We start from the raw sequence: 22,573 nt of genomic DNA, 5'->3' as shown, positions 1-22,573 counted from the left end.
TTTATGAAGGAGCAAATGGAAAGTAGAGAACTGAGTGTGTTAAGTATAAAGCTATCTTTAACTGTTCTATTAAAAAGCAAAGATTTATTTTCCATCTGTGATCTGAATGTGCCTATTTGTGTTCTCTTACATGGCAGTGGAATTTCTGTGGAGCCACACAACAGAGAGCATGTGTGTTGGATATATGTCAGCCCAGGATGGGAAAGCCAAGGTAAGCGGGAAAACTGGGGCATAACCTGAAAACCTTGCAGCCATTGCCTGAACCTCTAACAGGCTGTGTTGATACGAGTAGATTCTTTCAGCCTCTCTTGGGCAGTAGCTCGATGATCTTTATGAGAATCTGATTAACAACAGTTGATGATCCCAAAGAGAAACAGTAGATCCTTTTTGCTTTTGATGACGGAGCAGGGAGGATTACACAACTTTTTACTTCATCTTGTTCTTCTTTGACCATTGTGAATAATTGGAAAAAAAGAAACTGGGATTGGGAAGAGGAAATGGGAGTGAAGCTGATGGGCAAGGAGTGTTGGAATAGATAAAGAAACCAAGGCAAAGAAAGCTGAGGCCTGGACTGGGTCCTGCACATGTGAGGGTGGAGGTGGCTGAGATGCTTGCAAGTGCTACCTGGCTTGTGCTCTGGTGTGTTGTGGCACACCCTGGCGTGGCAGCCTCATGCGCAGAGTCAAAGATCTGTTCCTTGTGTGTCACATGCTCATGGCACGCATCCCTCAGTGAGTCACAAGAACCACTTAGACATCCATGCAGCACCTCTTGAGTTGCTTGGCTTCCCTGCACTCAGTGGATGAGCTGGGAATAAGAAATATTATTGGTGGATTTTATTTTATACTGGCCTCGTGTTCTTGTTCATAAAAGTTTTAGAGACAGCTGCGGCATATGCTGTTTACTTGGCATTAAAGTACCTCATTTGCAAATCTGTGAAGTTGGGCAGACTCTTTTTTTAAAGGACATGATTTGTTTTGCACATTTGAAAATATAAATAAGGAAACTTCAGATATAAACTATCTGATATAGATTGATTGAGTCATTAAGTAATTAAGGATACATGTAAGAAAGAATAGTTTATTGCTTATTTGTCATATAACACTCACCCAGACTGGCCTCTGTACATTATCCAGCAAGCCGGTAGCTTCACAGGCCTTCTGTGAGTACAGCGTACAAGTACATCTCATCAGACAAGGATTGGCTTACATTCGTGAAACTAATATTGATCTCCCCCTCCTGTTTGTATCACCCTCACCTAATACAAGATTCGTATTGTATCAATAGACTCATTTCATAAGAGACATGAGTAGACTCATTTCATAAAGGTTGCTTTATTTCCTGGTACATAGAGAAGGAAATTATAATTGCCCATTCACGGGTGATTTACAGGTTTAGAGCAACACTATCTAATAAATAGAATTTTCTGTGATGATGGAAATATTTTATATTTATATTGCATTACCTAATAGGATAGCCACTAGCCATATGTGACTATTAAGCACTTGAAACATGGCTAGTATGCCCGAGGAACAGAACTTTAAATTTTAACTAGTTTAAATTTAAATAGCCATATGTAGCTAGTGGCTACCGTATTGAACAGTACAGGTTTAAGAATGAGTGGAAAATGGTTATTCAGGTAAATATTTTCAGAACATTCTTTTCTTCGCAGTGACAAAATGGTTCCCAAATATAAAATAAGCCTAATAAGCCACAAGAATCCTTGCTCAAGAATGGCTTGCAGCCATTTATGTTTCTCTCACCCCTTATATGTTGACTTTGAGCTAAAATTACTTTTTAACAAAAGAACATTGTATGAGGTGGATTTCAACACTGAAGCCACTCTGGTGGGGTACGGTCATGGTATTAAGTCACTTGTGAGGAAATGTTCCTGTTATCCCTGCTGGTGGCCTATGGAAGACACCTTACTACTTAACATGAAATATGGGTGGTAAAGAGAGGGGAGAGTCCTGCATTGAGCCCAGAGATGTTTAGCCTCCAGTTGCATTGCTTGACATCTGGTGGACATGGTTTTCATATTGCTGGTAAATTCTCCAGCTGGTAGTCTTGATTAGGCCAACAGATACAGCTGCTCCTCTTGCCTCACTTGTAAATTATGTTTTTGACCTTCTTTGCAGAGAGTTAATCCCGCTCCTTTTCTTCCTCCTTTGAGCCTCTAGCTACAAATCCTTTCCAAAAAAAAAAAAAAAATTTAAGAAAGAAGAAAGAAAGAAAAGAAAACCCAAATACTATTGCTTTAGCTGATGAATTATATATATATATATATATATATATATATATAAATCTCTTCTGTGATAAAGGCTGGAATTTTATTGTGTTGCAAGTAAGATGAAATTCTAGATGAATAGCTGGGCTCAAAAGAGAAAGGGGGCTATAGCAAACTTTATATTCTTTTTAAGAAAGTAAGCACTTGGCCTACCTGCCTGGTTTCCTGACTTCTATACAGAATTGTGGAATTAGTCGCATAATTGTTCAGGATGGTTTGTAAAACATGCTCTCACATAATGTTGAGAACCGTGGTAGCAAAATGAAAAAGAAGGCATCTTTAAAAATTAAAAAAAAAAAAAAAAAAATTACTTGAAAAACTATTTCTTAAAAGTTGTGTTTTTTTTGTTGTTGTTGTTTTTTTTTTTTTTAATTTGCCCTCTTTCCAAAAATTGCTTTCTTTGTGCTTGTTACCAAACTCAGAAACTAAAGCCATCTGGTCATTTGAACATTTTATGTAAGCTAACTCTGTTTAATCCAAGTTAAGACCTTGAATTAAAGCTCACCTCAAAATCATACTGCTTAAAAAGGCTAGGTAATAATCAATAGCATTAGAACTAGAATCCACATGTAATTTGAATAAATAGAGGTACGTTCTTTTACAGATTTCTTTTCTTTTAAAGAATATGCTTTCAATTATATCATTTAATTTCTAAACCCTTCTGTAGCCTAAGTTAAAGAGATTTCTTTTTATTGAGCAAAAATTAGGGTAGTGATACCAGTTGGATTTAAAAATCAAATTGATCATATCATGTCCAGATAGCAGTTAATGAATAGTTTTTAATAAATACCAGTATGCATGGACTACTGTAATGAAAACAGATGTTAAAAGTGGCACGGAACTTATTCAAGTATAAGTGAAATAAGGTTTATTTTACTATGTAGAGATCAATTTTTGTAGCCATAGTGAAAATATTATTGGAGAAATTCATCTTTGAGAATGAGCAGGCTATTTTGTGGTCTTAAAGTGTCTCCCCCACAGATTTCTTTTTAGTTGTAGGGGAAGATATTAAGTATGTAATGGAGAAACCAGGCAACAACTTGACCGTATGATCAAAATTATTGTCATCAGTGAGGGGCAGGTGGACATCATGTGCCTCTAGATGTGATGACATGAGAAAGACACAACGTCACTTTTGTAGTAACCCACCTGGAATTGCATAACATAAATGTAATCACAAGGAAACATCAGGCAAATCTAAAATGAAAAATACTCTATGAAGAAAGAAAAAAGTACTGTATAGTTGACCCTTGAACACGGGTGTGAACTGTGTGGGTCCACTTATAAGTGGATTTTTTCAATAAATACTGTAAATGTATTTTTTTTGTATGATTTTTTTACCATTTTTTTTCTAGCTTACTTTATTATAAAAATACAATATATCATGACATATCACATACAAAATTTGTGTTAATTAATGTTTATGTTATCAGTAAGACATCCTGTCAACCATAGGCTATTATTAGTAGGTAAGATTTTTGGTGAGCCAAAGTTATACACAGATTTTGGATTCCGGGGTGGAGGGGAGGGGGGGTGTCCATGCCCACCCCCGTGCTGTTCCAGGATCAACTAGATTCTTTTTGTTTTGTTTTAAAGACGTGAAATACTCCATTTTATTTGTAGAATACAAATTTTACTTTCTTATTATGAAAATTATGTGTTTCCATCTGATTTCTTTTTATCTCTATTATTGTATCGATGGTGTGAATATACCATGGTTCACTTAACTGATCCTCTATTATTAAGCATTTAGGCTTTTACACAATACTGTAATGAACATCTGAGTGCATAAATTAATCTTCTTTCCTTATTTCTTAAAAGGGAGCCCAAGATTTGGAATTTCTGGGTCAAAAATGATATATTTAACAGCTTTTGCTACATTTTGTCAAATTGCTGCACAAAAAGGTTGTAGCAGTTCTTATTTCCACCAGCCATGCATGAGGGTGTTGGCCTTCAGGCAGCAGTGAATGTTCATTATCAAAGGGGTCAACTGTATTCTTCAAAAAATGTCAATGTCCTAAAAGACAAAGGCTGCAGAAGTGTTCAGATTAAATAATACTAAAAAGTTGTGGCAACTAAGTCCAATAACTATCCTAGACTGGATCCTATACAGGAACTGGGAAAATGCTCTAAATGCGTTATTAGGTCAATTTACAAAATTGGAATATGGGTGGTAAAAAGTGTTGTATCATTGTTAAATTTGTTATAACTACTATGTTATGTAAGGAAGTATCATTACCCTTCGGAAATACAAACTGAAGTTTCTAGGCCGTAATATAAACAGTATCTTCTCTATGGCTCTGAAAAAAAATATGTGGATGGTTGGATAGATACAATGATAGCAAATTACAAAACAAATGGAGCAAAATGTTAACAATAGGTGGACTTGGGTGAAGGATGTATGGGTGTTTCTTGAACTATTTTGAAATTTTGAAATTATTTTCAAATGAAAAGTTAAATACCACCTTTGGATAATATGGCACATCACATTAGTTCCTTGGGGTTTGCACTTGAAATGAACAAGTATTGGAATGAGTGCAGTGCCAGGAGGTTGGAACCTGGGTTCTCCCTCCACTCCTTGTGCACTGACAGACTTGGTGTGATCTCTCTGCCTCTCTGCATCTCAGAGGACTTATCCGTAAAATGACAGTACAAATACCTTTGTATACCTCAAGTCCTTCCTGGGATAAGGTATGTGAAAGGAGCAAGGAAGCAAAATCTTAACTATCTGAATATAGATGACTGGACCCCCATTAAATCCTTCATATATTATGGATATATTGTATATATTATGGATGTTGAATACATTATGGCCCTTAATCCCCGATACTTGTTGGCAATCTACAAAATTCTAAATCCTACATGCCATGTTACATAAGCAGATATGCTGCTATTCAATTTGCATTAGGATTTTTGTGATCTCAGTATAGTATCTACCATGTTTTGTTTTTATGAAGATAGTTTCTGAGGCTTTAAAAAAAATTCTCAGTAAGTGTCTGGTTAGAAAGGGTAACACAGATGAGATTTCTGAGAGCTTTTTGTTAGACTTAACGTACTTCTCAAAGCCATAGAAAGAAGACTTAAACACGGTTGTGTGACACTTATCGATGAGGACATGTTCTGAGAAAGTCATTGTTAGGTGATTTCATCATTGTGCAAACATCACAGAGTGCACTTACACAAACCTAGATAGTACAGCCTACTACACAACTAGGCTGTATGCTATAGCCTATTGCTCCTAGACTACAAGCCTGTATAGCATGCTACTGCACTGAATACTGTAGGCAGTTGTAGGACATTGGTAAGTATTTGTGTATCTACATGTAGAAAGGGTACAGTAAAAATAAAGTACAAAAGATAAAAAAGATTGTACATCTGTATAGGGCATGTACTATGAATGGAATTTGCGGGACTAGAATTTGCTCTGGGTGAGTCAGTGAGTGAGCAGTGAGTGGATGTGAAGGCCTAGGGCATTACTGTACACAGCTGTAGACTTTATAAACACTGTACACTTAGGCTACACTAAATTTATAAAACAACAAAAAATTAAACTGGGGAAAGAGAAAATGATGCAGTCAAATGATGCTGTAAACACAAGATGTAAGAGACTGCTGCTGGTGTAATACAGCATACTGTTTTACAGAAAATTTTTTTATAAGTAGAAAGTAAACTCTAAAATAACAATTAAAAATATAGAATAGTAAATACATAAACCAGTAACACAGTTGTTTATTATCATTACCAAATATGTACTGTATATACAGAATTGTTTGTGTTATACCTATATATATGACTTTAGTAGGTTTGTTTATACCAGATCAGCACAAACACGTGAGTAATGCATTGTGCTTTGACGTTAAGATGGCTAGAACATCAATAGGCAATAGGAATTTTTCAGCTCTATTATGCTCTTGTAGTACCACCATCATACATGTGATCTGTCATTGACTGAAACATCATTATGTGGCTCATGACTATATAAAACTTAAAGTGCACAAGAAGGTGTTATCAAAAGAAGTGAGACAGAGACTTTCACTTCCAGTTAGGATGAAGAAAGTCACAAGAGGCTCTTGCTTCTACTTCCAACAATGAGAATGAGCTGGCTGAACTATAAAAACCATAGATTAAAAAAAAAATCATCCAAAAAGATGATTATGGTGGAAAAACCTAAATGAACTAAATTCCAGCAAGAGACAAGACCTTCCTAGGAGAGAAAGAAAAAAAAAAAGAAAAGAAAACTCTTGACTGCTTCATTCCTGGCAGACCAGCAAGAAGGGGAGTAAAATTGACATAGATGACTATAGAGAAACCATCAAACTTTTTTTTTTTTTTTTTTTTTTTTGAGGAGAAAAGCGCTCTTTATTCTAGATGCTAGCAGCTGGGGAAGATGGCACACTTATGTCTAAAACACCGTCTTCCAAAACCATCAAACTTTTAATGAACTATTTATGGCAACATATAAGCTAGGTGACATTAAAATTCTGAGAAGCCCGAGGCACAGGGTGAGTCTTGGACCCACCATTAGTTCTTCCTTATGACTTCTTCAAGCATACCAAAGGCAAAAAAACTGAGTGACCCATTAAGATGTGTAGGATTTTTACCAAATGCATGGCAATGGCCAAAGAAATACTGAGGCAGAGCAGAAGAACTAAGAGACATATGCCATGGCACTGAAAGCTGAGGGAGGTTAGCAAGAGCAAAGAGAACACCTAAGCATCACAGAAAATTGGTGCCTCACAGGAAACAAAGGGAAATCTCCCATGGTTAAAATTCTGGCAGCTGTATTATAAGACAGAGAAGTCTCCAGAGTTTCACCAGGGCTCAGATTCCAGACTTTGCTTAAGGGAAAATGATGATCCAGACCTCAAAATATTAGCCAACAATGAACTTAATCTAAAACTAACACAAAGCCTAGAACAAGCTCAACTAGAGGTTAGATTGACTCAGTCCTAACTTAGAGGAAAGGGTGTATTATTTTCTTAGGGTAAATATTATTTATTTTAAATATTATTCACTGTCTTTTACATGCAATGTCTGTCATATAAAAAAATTATGAGTCCTCTGATGAAGTGATTCGTACCTAAAGAGAAAAATTAGTCAATAGAAGTTTACCTACAGATGACTCAGATATTGGGATTAACACAGAAGGACAATAAAATAATTATGATAACTACAAAAAGAAACAACAAAATGGAGATGGTAAATTGAAAAGTTCAATATTAGAAACAAAAAATTTATTTGATAGGCTTAACAAGAGACTGTGTGGAAGACATGTTTAGTGAATTTGAGAACCAGTCAATACAAATTATCCAAACTTAAGCACAAAGAGGAAAATGAATTTAAGAAACTAAAGAGAGTGTCTGTTACCTATGGACCTATGACAAATGGTCTAAAATATGTGCATTAGGAATTACATAGCCATAATGTTACTTATGAGATAACTGTAAGGTTCTTATATTGCTATGAGATAGTTTGTGATAATGCGCTTTTAATTCCTAGAATAACAAATTTAAATATAACAAAAAAGTTAATAACTAAAAAAAGTACAAGACATAAATGAAAGTACCACAAATTACTAAACCCAAAACTAGGCAGGAAAAGAGGAACAGAAAAACAAAAACAACAAGCATATGACACAAATAGAAAACAAATACCAAAAGACTTAAACTCAACCTTATCAATAATGATGGAAAACTTCCCTAACCTGGCAAAGGAAATGGACATACAAGCCCAGGGAGCACAAAAAGTCCCAAACAAGATGAACCCAAAGAGGCCCACACCAAGACACATCATAATTAAATGCCAAAGATTAAAGACAAAGAGAGAATCTTAAAAGCAGCAAGAGAAAAGCAGTTAATTACCTACAAGGGAGCTTCCATAAGTTTGTCAGCTGAGTTCTCAACAGAAATTTTGCAGGCCAGAAAGGATTGTTATGAAATATTCCAAGTAATGAAAAGCAAGGCCCTCCAATCAAGATTACTCTACCCAGCAAAGCTATCATTTAGAATCAAAGGACAGATAAAGAGCTTCCCAGACAAGAAAAAGCTAATGGAGTTCACCACCAAACCCTGTTACACCACCAAACCAGTGTTTCAAGAAATGTTAAAAGGACTTCTTTAAGAAGGAGAAAAAAACAAAGGTAAAAAACGTAAATAATAAAATGACAATAACTACACATCTGTAGTTAACTAATCCATCTAAATGGATTACAGGTAAAGTAATTGTTGATAGGGTGGCTGATGGGCAAGAAAACAAGACCCATACATATACTGCCTACAAGAGACCTAATTCAGATCGGAAGACACACAGACTGAAAGTAAAGGAGGGGTGGGGGAATTATTTTATTTTATGAAAATGGAAACACAAAAAAGCTGGAGTAGCAATACTTATACCAGACAAAATCATTTTTAAAATAAAGTCTATAACAAGAGACAAAGAAGAACCCAGAAATCCCACTTCTGGGTATTTATCCAAAGAAAACCAAAGCACTACTTCAAAGGGACATGTGCATCCATATGTTTATTGCGGCATTGTTTACAATGGCTAAGATATGGAGGCACTTCGATGTCAATCAATGGGTATATGGATAAAGAAAAGGTCCATATATACAATGGCATATTTTTCAGCCATAAAAAAGAATGAAATCTTGCCATCTGCAACAACATGGATGGACCTAGAGGGTACTGTGGTGAATGGAGTAAGTCAGACAGAAAGACAAATACCATATGACTTCAGTTATATGTGGAATCTAGAAAACAGGATAAACAAACAAAACAGAAACAAGCTCATAGATACAGAACATTTTGATAGGTGCGAGATTGGGGGCAGAGTTGGGAGGATAGTGGAAGGTGGAAGGGGATTAAGAGGTACAATTTGGTAGTTACAAAATAGTCATGGGGTTATAGAGTATAGCATGGGGGATATAGTTAGTAGTATTGTAATAACTGGTGTCAGATGGGTACTAGATTTATTGGGGTGATCACTTCATAAGTTATACAAATGTCTAATCACTGTTGTACATCTGAAACTAATATATTTTATGTCAACTGTAATTGAAAAATTAAAAAAATATTTAACAAGAAGCTTTAAGAGTGATAAATTCAAAATAATCAAGATTAAAAAAAAACAACAGAGAAAAGCAACAAAGACAGAACTTGGTTTCTTGAACAAAGCCAATAAATCTATATAACCTTATAAAACATGATCAGGAAAGAAACAGAAAAAATACAAATAAGCAGTATCAAGGGAAATGAAAATCAAAACCAATATCAAGAATGAAAAAGGAATATCAATGCAGGATTATAGATCTTACAGACATTAAGTGGATAATAAGATGATAGTAACAACTGTACAATTGAATGCAATAAATTCGGCTGCTTTGATGAAATTTATAAATTCCTTAAAAAATCCAACTTATACTATCTAAAACAGAAAATTGGAATAACCATATGCATATTTAAGAAATTGGATTTATAATCAAAATCTTCTCTCAAAGAAAACCATGCACAGATGGCTTCATTGGTGTGTTATATTAGACATTTAATTGTAAAAATAATACAATCTTAAACCAATTCTTTCAGAAAAAGAAGGCAAAGGGAATTCTTTCCAACCTATTTTTTTCAAAATTTGACTAAGATGTTACAAGTAAGGAAAGCTACAGACCAATATCCTTCATAAATATAGATGTAAGAATCCTTAATAAGGTAATTATTCATTTGGGATTAAAAATCTAGCAATATTACACACACACACACACACACACACACACACACACACACCATACATACATACACACCAAGTAAAGTTTTTACCAGGAATGTACAGTTGAATTAACAATCAGTACCAACAAATGATTTTGAGACATATGGATATTCATATGCAAAAGAATGAAGTTGGACTCTTCCTCACACCATATATAAAAATCAGAATACATCAGAGACCAAAATGTAAGAGCTGAAATTATAAATTTCTTAGAAGAAATCTTAGGAGTAAATCTTTATGTCCTTGGATTAAGCAGTGATTTCTTAGCTGTAACCCCAAAAGCACAAGTAACAAAAGAAAAAATAGACATTATCAAAATTAATAACATTTTGTGTTATAAGACATTATCAAAATTAATAACATTTTGTGTTTCCATGGACACCATCAAGAAAGTGAAAAGATAACCCACAGGATCAGAAACAATATTTGCAAATGACATTTGGTAAGGGATTTGTATTCACATCATGTAAAGAACTCTTAACAAGTCAACAATAAAAAGACAAAAAGGGGTAAGGAATTTGAATAGACATTTCTGCAAAGAAGATGTATGAATAACTAATTAGTACATGAAAAGATGCTCGACATCAGAAGTCATTAGGGAAATGCAAATCAAACCCACAATAAGATACCACTTTGCATCCACCAAGATGGCTACAATACCAAGTGGTGATATATGTAACTCTCATGTATTGCTGTTGGGAATGTAAAATGACGTGGCCTCTTTGGAAAACAGTTTGGCAGTTCCTTAAAAAATTAAACCTAGGGTCACATATGACCCAGCAATTCCACTCCTGAGAGAATTAAAAATATATGTCCACACAAAATCTTGTGCTCACAAGTTTATAGCAGCATTATTCATAATAGCTGAAAAGTAGAAACAACCAAAGTGCCCATTAACTGATGAATGGAAAAATAAAATGTGATATACGAAGGATGACAGTTAAGTTTGTGAACTCATCATAGAAAAAGTGCTACATACCTACCTCATTGCTGAATATCACTACAGTCACCTTCAGAGTACTTCCCTTGGGAAGTTATGCACCGATGCCAGTTCCTAGTCCACCCTTCAAAGCAGTTTTGGAACTCTGGAATGGCCATCAATACTGTTGTCATATTACCCTTGATGTCCTGAATGTCGTCAAAATGTCTTCTTTCAATATTTCCTTTATCTTCGGATAAAGAAAGAAGTCATTGGCGGCCAGATCAGGTGAGTAGGGAGGGTGTTCCAATACAGTTAATTGTTTACTGGCTGAAAACTCCCTCACAGGGCCATGTGAGCTGGTACATTGTCATGATGTAAGAGCCATGAATTATCGGCAAAAAGTTCAGGTCTTTTTTGTCTAACTTTTTCACACAGCCTTTTCAGCACTTCCAAATAGTAAACTTGGTTAACTATTTGTCCAGTTGGTACAAATTCATAATGAATAATCCCTCTGATATCAAAAAAGGTTAGCAACATTGTCTTGACTCTTGATATGGACTGACAGAACTTTTTGGTCGTGGAGAATTGGCTGACTTCCATTGTGCACTTTGACGCTTTGTTTCAGGGTCGTATTGGTACACCCATGTTTCATGACCAGTGATAACATGGCCCAAAGCATCATCTTGCCTCTCCAAAAGGTCCTGGCAAACTTCAATCCCCCTTTGCTTTTGTTCATTGGTGAGCTCCTTCGGGACAGTTTTGCACATGCCAAGATTTTCAGTTAAGATTTTCCTGTTTCTCTATTGATGTTTACTTGGTCTGCTATGCTTCTCACAGTCAACCAATGATTTTGACCTACAATTCGACAAATTTTTGCAATGTTTTCATCAGTTCTGCTCATTACTGGACGCCCTGAATGTTCTTCATCAATGATGCGTTCTCTCCCCTCCGAAAAATGTTTCGTCAATTTTTACACTGCTGTTTTCTTAATGCATTTCCCCCGTAAACTTGGACTAACATGTCCCTGATTTCACTTCCAGTCTTGCACAGTTTAACAAGAAATTTAATGTTTGTTCGTTGCTCTGATTTAAGCTCAGACATTCTTACGATGGCACACAAAAACATGCAATAACAATAATGAACATCACTCAGCAAGACACCACCACATGTCGACATGAACACAGCTGCGAGACACTGATATACCAAGGTTATGAAACCTTACCGAGCTGTATGTACAGTGTTGCCAATGTAAGCGCACAGTGGCATGTTCATGAATTTAATTGACACACCTCGTATTTATAAAATGGAATATTACTCATCCATAAAAAGGAACAAAGTGCTGATATATACTACAGCTTAGATGAACCTTGAAAACATCACACTAAGTGAAAGAAGCCAGACACAAAAGGCCACATATTGTATGATTCCATTTATATGAAATGTCCAGAATACCCAACTCTATAGAGATAGAATGTAGATTATTGGTTGCTAGGCACTGGCAGGAGGGGAGTTTGGGCAGTAAGTGGTAATGAGTACAGAGTTTCTTTTCAAGGTGATGTAAATGTTACAGAACTGGGGTTGCACAACTTTGCAAATACACTAAAAGTGCTAAATTGAACACTTATTTAAAGGGTGAATTTTATATGTGAATTATGTCTCAATAAATCTGTTTAAAAACATCAACTAATGTAGTTTACCAAAATAAAGGAGAAAAATCGTATGACCATCTCGATATCACATGCTCATCTCAACTTCTACGTATAGTAAAAGTCTTGAAATACCAGAAATCTGATAAACAACTCAATCTGATAAAGAGCATCTACCAAAAACCTACAGTTAAAGTCATACTAAATGGTGAAACATTGAACACTTTCTAACATTGAGAACAGGCAAAGAAGAGGGCTACTCTCATTACTTCTATTCACTATTTTACTGGAATTCTTAACCACTGCAATTAAGCAAGTAAAAGAAATATAAAAGTTGGAAAGAAGTAAAAACTGTAGTTATTTTCAGATGACGTGGAATGAATCTAACGAATAATATACAAGACCTGTCCTCTGAAAACTGTAAAACCTTGCTGAGAGAAATAAATGAATACCTAAACAAATGGAGAAACATGCAATGTTCATAGATTGGAAGACTCAGTAATGTTAACATAGTCATTCTTTCCAAATTCATCCCTTGTTTCAAAGCAATTCCAGTCAAAATTCCACAGGTAGGACAGCCGGATGGCTCAGTTGGTTAGAGCGCGAGCTCTGAACAACAGGGTTGCTGGTTCAATTCCCGCATGGGAGGGTGGGCTGTGCCCCCTGCAACTAAAGACTGAAGATGGCGACTAGACTTGGAACTGAGCTGCACCATTCACAACTAAACTGAAGGACAATGACTTGGAGCTGATGAGCCCTGGAGAGGCACACTGTTCACCAATATTTCCGAATAAAATAAAATTAAAAATTCCGCAGTTATTTTTACTAAGAAATTGACAAGCTGATTTCAAAATTTATATGGAAATGCAAAGCACCTAGAATTGCAAAAATCAGTTTTTGAAAAGATCACAGTTAGGGGCCACCCGGTGGCTCAGGCGGTTAGAGCTCCATGCTCCTAACTTCGAAGGCTGCCAGTCGATTCCCACATGGGCCAGTGGGCTCTCAACCACAAGGTTGCCAGTTCAACTCCTCGAGTCCCACAAGGGATGGTGGGCTCTGCCCCCTGCAACTAAAATTGAACACGGCACCTTGAGCTGAGCTGCCGCTGAGCTCCCGGATGGCTCAGTTGGTTGGAGTGCAGGCTCTCAACCACAAGGTTGCCAGTTTGATTCCTCGACTCCCACAAGGGATGGTGAGCTGAGCCCCCTGCAACTAACAATGGCAACTGGACCTAGAGCTGAGCTGCGCCCTCCACAACTAAGATTGAAAGGACAACAACTTGACTTGGAAAAAAGTCCTGGAAATACACCCTGTTCCCCAATAAAAGTCCTGTTCCCCTAAAAAACAAATATCACAGTTAGAGGACTTACCTTATTTTGAGTCTCACCATAAAGCTACCGTAATCAAGGCAAGTGTTCCCTGACAAAAGAGACAGCCTTAAACCCAGTGTATGAGAAGCTTTGAGATTAGCAGGAATACTATCTCCCTTTTCTGCAACTTCACCACATTCTAAGTGAGGTAAATCACCAGATTTACTGATATAGAAGGGTCCACCGGGCACTGCAGAATTTATAGAAACATTGCCTCAGAAATATAGATGGAAACTTGTGTCTCAAGAAGAAATTGGATGTATTCAACATGGAGGTCTAGAATAATCACTGGCTATGTGGCTGCTATTTGTCATCAGATAAAAACATTGTCTTTATAATAAATGACTTTCAAAATGACAAATGAGAAAGTATGCATTCAACAACATTTAGTAGTCTGTAAAAAAAAAAGTGAAAGGAAATGTAGATGGACACTTGTATGTTCTGATATATATAGCTTACTCAGCTTCTTCATAAGCCTACCTGTTTATGTACTTCATCCTCATTAGAGTATACATTTTAAAATGTTAGCCTATTAATTTACTCGTGATCATCAAGTATTACCAGTGTTGAACGATCAAAACTACATAATGTCTGGTAAACTATCATAGGTTTACCTTAATTTCACTTTCAATCTGTTTAGAGATGGAAATAATTTGTTAGGCAGAATTGCTTGCTGCTTTAAGGAAGTGATTTTTCTCACATTGGAATAAAATCAGTGCAATAGTCACCCCATTATATGTTCTTAATTTTCTAGCCTTTTTTCATTCACAAGGTTATGGCGTGCAACTGGCTAAGTGAATCCTCTCTAAAGGATCCCAATTAACTAAAGTGAAACAGGTGACTTTGTGGTTTTGAGACTGGAAGATAATGCAAAAGATTATTTGTAACTTATATTCAGAGAAAATGTCAGAGTATAAAATGGAAAATAAATTCAAAGGTCCAAAATGAATATAGCATAAGAATAAATATTTGACTGGAAATTGCAGTTTATTATATTTTGAGGGGTATTAAAAAGTCTTGTTCTTTGATTTATTTTGCTGTTTTGACTGTGATTATGTATGCAACTCCTGGTGACCATTAACTTTTTCAAACTTAATGTCTGAAAGCCTCATAATATCAACCAAGATATTTACCCAAGTCTTGGTTGATATTTATAAGCAATTTATAAAACTTTAATAAGGTCTTCCTGTGCCAAGCATTTGTATCATGTGAAAGGCAAGCCTCACAAAGCTAAATAAATTCTCTTCTATATATGTATGTGCCATTTAGTTGACTCTAACTCCTGGAGATCCTATGAATGAGTGATGTCCACAATGTCCTATCCTTAGCAGTCCTTTTTTAAACCTTAAAAAAAAAAGAAGAAGAAAGAAATAAACCCACATAAATATGGACATATGATTTTTGACAAAGAAGCCAAAAACATACAATGGAGTAAGGAAAACCTCTTCAATAAACGATGCTGGGGAAATTGGAAAGCCACGTGCAAAAGAATGAAACTAAACTGCTGTCACCATATACTAAAATTAGTTCAAAATGGATCAGACTTAAACATAAGACCTGAAACAATAAACTGCAGAGAAGAAAGCATAGGTACTAAACTTATGGACCTTTGGTTCAAAGAGGATTTTATGAATTTGACCTCAAAGGCAAAGGAAGTAAAAGCTATAATAAATGAATGGGATTGTATCAAACTAAGAAGCTTCTGCACAGCAAAAGAAACTATCAACAAAACAAAGAGGCAACCAACAAAATGGAAGAAGGTATTAGCAAACAGTGTCTCCGATAAAGGGCTAATATACAAAATATATAAAGAACGCGTACAACTCAACAATAAAACAAAAAAATCCAATTAAGAAATGGGCAGAAGACCTGAACAGACACTTCTCCCAAGAAGACATACAAACGGCCAACAGATATGTGAAAAGATGCCCAACTCCACTAGCTATTAGGGAAATGAAAATCAAACCCATAGTGAGATACCACCTCATACCTGTTAGAATGGCTATTACCAACAAGACAAATAATAAGTGTTAGAGAGGCTGTGGAGAGAAAGGAACCTCATTGTTGGTGGGAATGTAAATTGGTACAGTCACTATGGAAAACAGTATGAAGTTTCCTCAAAAATTTAAGAATAGAATTACCATATGCCCCAACAATCCCTCTTCTGAGTATCTTCCCCAAATATCTGAAAACATTTATCTGTAAAGATATACATATTCTGATGTTTATTGCAGCTTTATTTACGGTGGCCAAGACATGGAAACAACCAAAGTGTCCTTCGATAGATGAATGGATAAAGAAGATGTGGTATATATATACAATGGAGTGCTATTCCACAATAAGTAAAGATGAAGTAGTGCCATTTGCAACAACATGGATGAATCTTGAGATTATTATTCCAAGCAAAATAAGTGAGACAGAAAAAGTTGAGAACCATATAACTTCACTCATATGTGGGATATAAAACTGAAAGCAGCAAAGGAACAAGACAAACAAACAAAAACTCATAGACACAGACAACAGTTTAGTGGTTACCAAAGGGGTAACCAAAGGGGGAGGGTAAAGGGAGTCAAATATATGGTGATGGAATGAGAACTGACTCTGGGTGGTGAGCACACAATGTGAGATATAGATGATGTATTATAGAATTGTGCACTTGAAACCTATGTAACTTTACTAACCATTGTCACCCCAATAAATTTAATTTAAAAACCACTAAAAACATGTTGAGTGGACAAAGCGAGAAACAAAATAGTACTTAACTGAATTATTCCATTTATATGAACTGGCAAAAGTAAGTTACAGTGATGGAAATCTGAAAGTTGTTTCAAGGAAGGGAATTGGGGGGGGGCGGGTAATAGAAATATTCTATATGGAAAAATTATTTAGGTTTTGGTTTCATGGCTATATATTGCTTAAAATTCATCAAACCCTTAACATCTATGCATTTTATTGTATATAAATCATACCTGTTTTTTTTCCTAAAGTCTAAAAACGACCATCTATAAAGAGGCAGTATGATATAATAAGAGAGTGGGCTTTGGAGTTAGGCAGGGTTGAATTTTGATCCTGAAGCCCCTGCTTTATAACCTGAGGCAGGGTTCAAGTCTGATCCTCAGTTTTCTTATCTCTAAAGTGGGAATATTACTGATTTTTCATAGCGTTCTGAATATTAGCTGAATGATATAACTGAAGTGCATGTAATGGATGCTACATTTATCATGATGGAGGATGATGTAGTGGAGGGAGGGAGAGGTGATCATAAAAGTTGTAGAGAATCTCTCAGAATCTCACATCGTGCAACTCCACGGCCTCATTTATGCTGTACTTGCACTCCCAAAGGTGCCATTTACATTTCCTATGACAAGAGCAATACACCCTAGATTTCTACCCTATTCATCTGGTGGAGATGGTAGTGGTTATTATATTTTGGCAAAACATAACTCTAAATTGTAAATAGAAAACAACTGATGAGTGAATTCAGAGATCCCACAAGAGAAAAAAAAATTTGTTCAAAGCTACAAGAATAGACACACACCACCACCCCCAACTTGCAACTCAGGCCAATATGGTGCTAATGGTGCCCTTTTAAAAAGCTGTCTGGCTAGAGGTCTACCAGCTAGACAGCATCACAGACTTGGGTTTTTCTTTAGAAAATCTAAGATTTGCCTGCAGTTTTTATGTTAAGGTCACCTAACTAAATAATTTTTCTTTTAAAAGTAAGGGAAAAAATATTGCTTAGTAGCTACTGTTGAAGTTCTCTCATGTGAACCTTGAACACACAGGCAATCTTGGATTCCACGAAACACTAGAAGGTGGAACACCTGTGGGTATATTGACCATGAATTCCTGAAAAGACTTCAGTTCCATGATAGTGGCCTGTGGGATTCAGTCACTGGATGGGTTTATTGGACCATATTTTAGATTTATGAAGAACCACCTAGATACATGTTGGCCTTAGTCTAAACCAAATTTTAACTACTTTTCATAATCTAGTCTCCCTGTTACCCAACAACAGAAGGCATCTGATTCCTGGCAGGAAGCCAACAGCCTCAGGATGGTAGGTTAGGCACCACCACCAAGCTATGTACTAAGCTAGATTTGGCAAGTGCTCTTATGGAACACAAGTCAAAGTGGCTAACCAGTGATTTCACTTGTACCTTTCTAAGCTTGCCCAGAATTTCAAGTGTAGAAAATTACGTTTGTTGTTCATGCTCTTAGGATTGCCAGGAGGATCCTGTTGGGTCTATTTAGAAAATCGTTTAGCCAAACAGGAGAAGATTGTAGAAGATTGAATATGTGAAAAACAAACCTTAAGACAGAAGTTGCCTCAGCTTCAAGTTTATTTCTAAGTGTAGTTGGTAATTTTATTTTTGCCTAATTATTAGTCTTACGCCATCAGTTTCTTCCAAATGATTCATTCGACATTGCTCTAAAGCAATAAGTGGAATAAACACAGAGAGGGAATTCACCATGTTGGCAAGAGCATAAATCTTCTCAGATGTAGTAACCATATTTATCCAAATAAATCTCATTTTAATCATAGTGAAGGGTTAGATCTTTGCAATGATAAATATGTCTGTTACTTAGACTTGTAGATACCCCATGTTCGTTGAAATGAATAATAAGCCTCTTTTTTGTTATAGCAACATGAAAAATAATGAAAACATTAATTTCTCTACCTCGGCATACTTACATAGCCATCAGTCTACATAGTTCACATAAGGTGTGAACTTACCATTAGAATGCCACCTTATTACCTTCTAGTACTCAACATTTTAGGGAAATATGTACCTTTCCAACACAGATACATGCCAGCTATTTGGCCACAGGACACATAACCTTATGACATGTAACTGAGACAAGTGTCTGCAAGAATGACTGACCTTAGTAACCACTATGAGTGAGTAATGATTACAGAATGTTTTCTTTCTTTTGGTTGGAAAGCAGTGGACAAATGATGAAAAGAATCTGTTGGTTTTTTTAGTCTTAAAAAAGACTATAGTCTTGATCATGTCATTCTTATTTCATATCACCTTCCTAATTCAAAACAACGTATTGGTTCTGTGACTATAACTATTCAGAATCACCCATTGATTTTATGTCGTAAGAACTTTTAAAGCTATTATATTAACTAGGTGAGTGACAGGAGCTGAATCTACCAGGCGTGCAGTCTATGTGGAGGTGGCAATGGCCCCACACGCCCTGGCACGTGTCGGCATTCCATACATACATCGTTAGTTAGTGATTCCATGCTGAGGTTTAGGGTAGAACTCTTTGAGTCCAGATGGTTGTTTGAACACATTTTGTCCCCACAGCCTCTCCTTCCCAGTAACTTCCAGGTTTGAAATAAAAAACTGGATTCATCAGCAGATCAGCTTTTTTTAAAACTTGAAAATTTTTACCTAAAAAATTTTGAATTTACATGAAATACAAATTTTGCATTAAAATTTTATACAAGATTTAAACATTTAAATTTGTACATAAAAATGCAAGTATTTTCCTCTTGATTTATTTTCTCCTGCAAAAGCATTCTAGAACCACTTCCTGTGCAGCGATTGGTTGGAACCAGTGATAGCCACCTTATGTAGTGGGGCTGGGGCACTCCACTTTGACAACCCTACACCTGGCCTGCTTCACTCAGAGGCACTGGAGACTGACCCACGTTACAGAGTTTGAACCCTAAGCAAAGTCTGTCTGCTAGAATACATTTTCATTGCACTGCTACCCATTCAAATGATATAGTTTCTATCTTTTTTAAAGCTTTCAACTTGGAGTGTCCATCCTGTGTAATCCTAAGGATTAAAATTTGTTTATGATAGTTACAGTGTATAACTTTCATGTCTTGTAAGTAAAGCAGTGCTGTAAATTGGTGAAAATTTAACATTTTAGTAATAACTAATTGAGACATTTGGATACGGTTGAGCTACTCTCTATTTACATTTCTTTCAAATCCTTCTGGATGCAATAAGTGGTAGGTACTGATGATTTACTTTTATGCTCTTGAGCTGTCATCACTGTACTGTACATGTTTGGACTACACTGCTGCAGTGTTGAAGGGGTAAAAAGAAACTTAATTTAGGATGAGGGCTGTATTAACACTTTGCTATTAGGAGATGCTTATAGTACTTAGAAATAGCTTTGTCTTTATTTGAAATAAAAATTTAATGTTATTTTAGATGTGCCTCCTGTAACAGATGAAAAACCCAATGAATCCCTGATTTTGTCCATTGATAGCTCTTGTGGATATAATGGTAAAATTTTGAAGAGTTAGAACTTGCCAACTATTCTCTCCATTAAAAATGTTTATGATATGTATTTTTAGGACAAAAATGAACAATCTTGGCAAAACAAGTTGTTAGTAGGCAGTTAGTAATAAGCCCCAGTATTCCCTGATTAAAACATACTTCCATCCCAAATATCTATAAACTGCCAAAGCCACATGGCCAGATAGGCAGACTTGGTCTTTAAGGTGATGACCTCTTAGGTATGACAACTTCCTGAATCTAGCAATTTATCGTTTTGTTCAGTAGGCCATGTTTGGGGCAAAAAAGAAATAAATACAAATGTAAGATTTTCACCATCAAAGATGACAAAAATGCATTTCTTCCTAACCTCAGTTAATCAGTATTAGAGCTAATCAGGGATTTATTACAGTGACTGGTCACGATTGACTAAGAAGGAAGCCTTAATTCTTTGCCTTTGAGATTTTAGCTATCAAAAACATTCAGTTTACCTAGGATTAGAATTTAGGTTGTACCACTTATGTGAGTGATGATAAGGTCTTGAACTAGAGTTAGCTCTACCGGTTGGTGCACTTAAAACATGGCTTCCGCATACGTTTTAAGATAGAGCCAATGGGATCTAATGATGGATTGGTTGGAGGTATGAAGGAAATGGAGAAGGCAACAATGGCTTCTAAGATTTTGACCTGAACGGTTGGAAAAATGAAATTGCTATTTACTGGGGTGAGGAAGAAGGCTTGAAGGGAAGTAGAAAGAGCTCCGTTTTGGATGTGTTAGTTTTGAGATGCCTGTTAGGCATCAAATGGAGATGGCCAGTAGGTAGTTGGATATATGTGTCAGGAGAGAAGACTACTCTACTAATGTATATTTGGGGATCTTGGCATAGAAATGCTTTTTAAAACTACAAGGCTTGATGAGATCACCAAGAGAGTAAACACAGACAGGAAAAAAGAGTCCTGTGCAACTCCTGTGTTTATATATAAGTTGGGAGATGAGGAAGAACCAGCAAAAGACACTGAGAAATGGCCATAGAGGTTGATGGAGAACCAGGTGAATGTGGTTTCTTAGAAACCAAGGGGAAGAAAAAGCTATTTCAAGGAGAAGAAGGTGATCAACTTTATCAGATGCTATAGTCTGGTCCATGCAATTAGGTCAGAGGATAGATCATTGGAGTGGTCAAGGTGAAAACCTGATTTTAGAGGGTTTAAGGAGATAATGGAAGGAAAGAATTTGAGGTTAATAAGTATTGACAAGTCTTTTAAAGAATTTTGCTGTAAAGGGAAGTAAAGAAATGGAGTAGTAACTGGAAGAGGCCGTCGGTCTGGAGAGTTATTATTCTTTTTCTAATGCAATCAGAGGCTTCACTGTACATTCAAAACACTTCACAAATATTTTTCTATAAAATGAGCAGAGGAAAAGAGGTCCAACTGTTGATTACTGGAGTACCCCAACATTTAGTTGTTTGGAAGGTGAGAAAGAACCAGAAAAAGAAACAGAGGTCTCAGCATTGGGGCAAAATAAAAGGGAAGTTTCAGCAGCCTTTTTGTAGTAGTTCTGGGTATAGCTGGAGTTCGAGGAAGGCATTCATGGACATTTGGGATGAGCTGGCTTAAAGAGCCACACAGGTTTCTTTGCTGAAGGATGCCTGAACCTTTACACGCTCACATGCCTGTCTAGCTGTAAGAGGAATGGTCTGGAGTCGAGCAATTAGGTTGCTACATTTCCCTGACGTTTGACCATGCCCCCTTTTTTTTCAGAGAGTATCTCCTGGGACCCAGCAGAAGTCAGCTTGGGAAATGCTGCTATCTAGGGCTCAATGCCTTAACAGTTCTTTGGCATTACAGGGGTCAGACCAGTAAGAAGTCAGGAGCAGATGGTTTTGACAAGGAGAACTTTCTTCAAAGAGTTTCTTGGTGGTTTTTATTTTTACCCTTCCAGAATTCCTCACTGACAGATCAACTGAAATTCTCAGGAAATAGTCTATTACACAAATAGTAGTTTCACTCTTTATGATAGTTTAAACATTAGCCTTTCATTTCTTTTCAAATACAAGATGCTATTTTCAAGCTATAGTAAAATCCATGTTATTTGGCAGCTTCCCAACCAGAAGACTGTAACTGACATTTTGGATTTTCACCCAGTACAAATCATCAGGATGCTGAGACTCCCCTACCAGGTTCTCTAAGAAGAGGCCACTGGGGTATCTTTCACCAAGGAAACAGTGAACTAGAGCCTCCCTACAGAACACAGGGTAAACTCCAAGCCTCAATGCAGAAATTGGGGGAGCAACTGCACCTCAGCCTGCAGTGCTCAGCTAAATCCTCTCTTAGCTCAGCACCTCC

At 36.3% G+C, this 22,573-nt stretch overlaps 1 protein-coding gene across 5 annotated transcripts in view; it reads left to right on the top strand.

The window, feature by feature from the left end:
• TASP1 (taspase 1) overlaps positions 1-22,573 on the top strand; it is a 245,179-nt gene that overhangs the window by 208,819 nt on the left and 13,787 nt on the right. For all 5 annotated transcript variants that reach the window (XR_004421841.1, XM_033095350.1, XM_033095348.1 and 2 more), the window contains one exon: positions 138-211. Coding sequence is in view for 4 of the 5 variants with exons in the window: in XM_033095350.1 (XP_032951241.1) it covers positions 138-211 (74 nt within the window). In the remaining variant the exon portion in view is untranslated. Of the gene's footprint in view, positions 1-137; positions 212-22,573 lie in introns of those variants that run through there.

The sequence above is a fragment of the Rhinolophus ferrumequinum genome, chromosome 23, assembly GCF_004115265.2.
Source record: "Rhinolophus ferrumequinum isolate MPI-CBG mRhiFer1 chromosome 23, mRhiFer1_v1.p, whole genome shotgun sequence".
Lineage (NCBI taxonomy): Eukaryota > Metazoa > Chordata > Mammalia > Chiroptera > Rhinolophidae > Rhinolophus > Rhinolophus ferrumequinum.
Note: the sequence above shows the minus strand (reverse complement) of the source record. Positions and strands in the feature narration are given on the sequence as shown.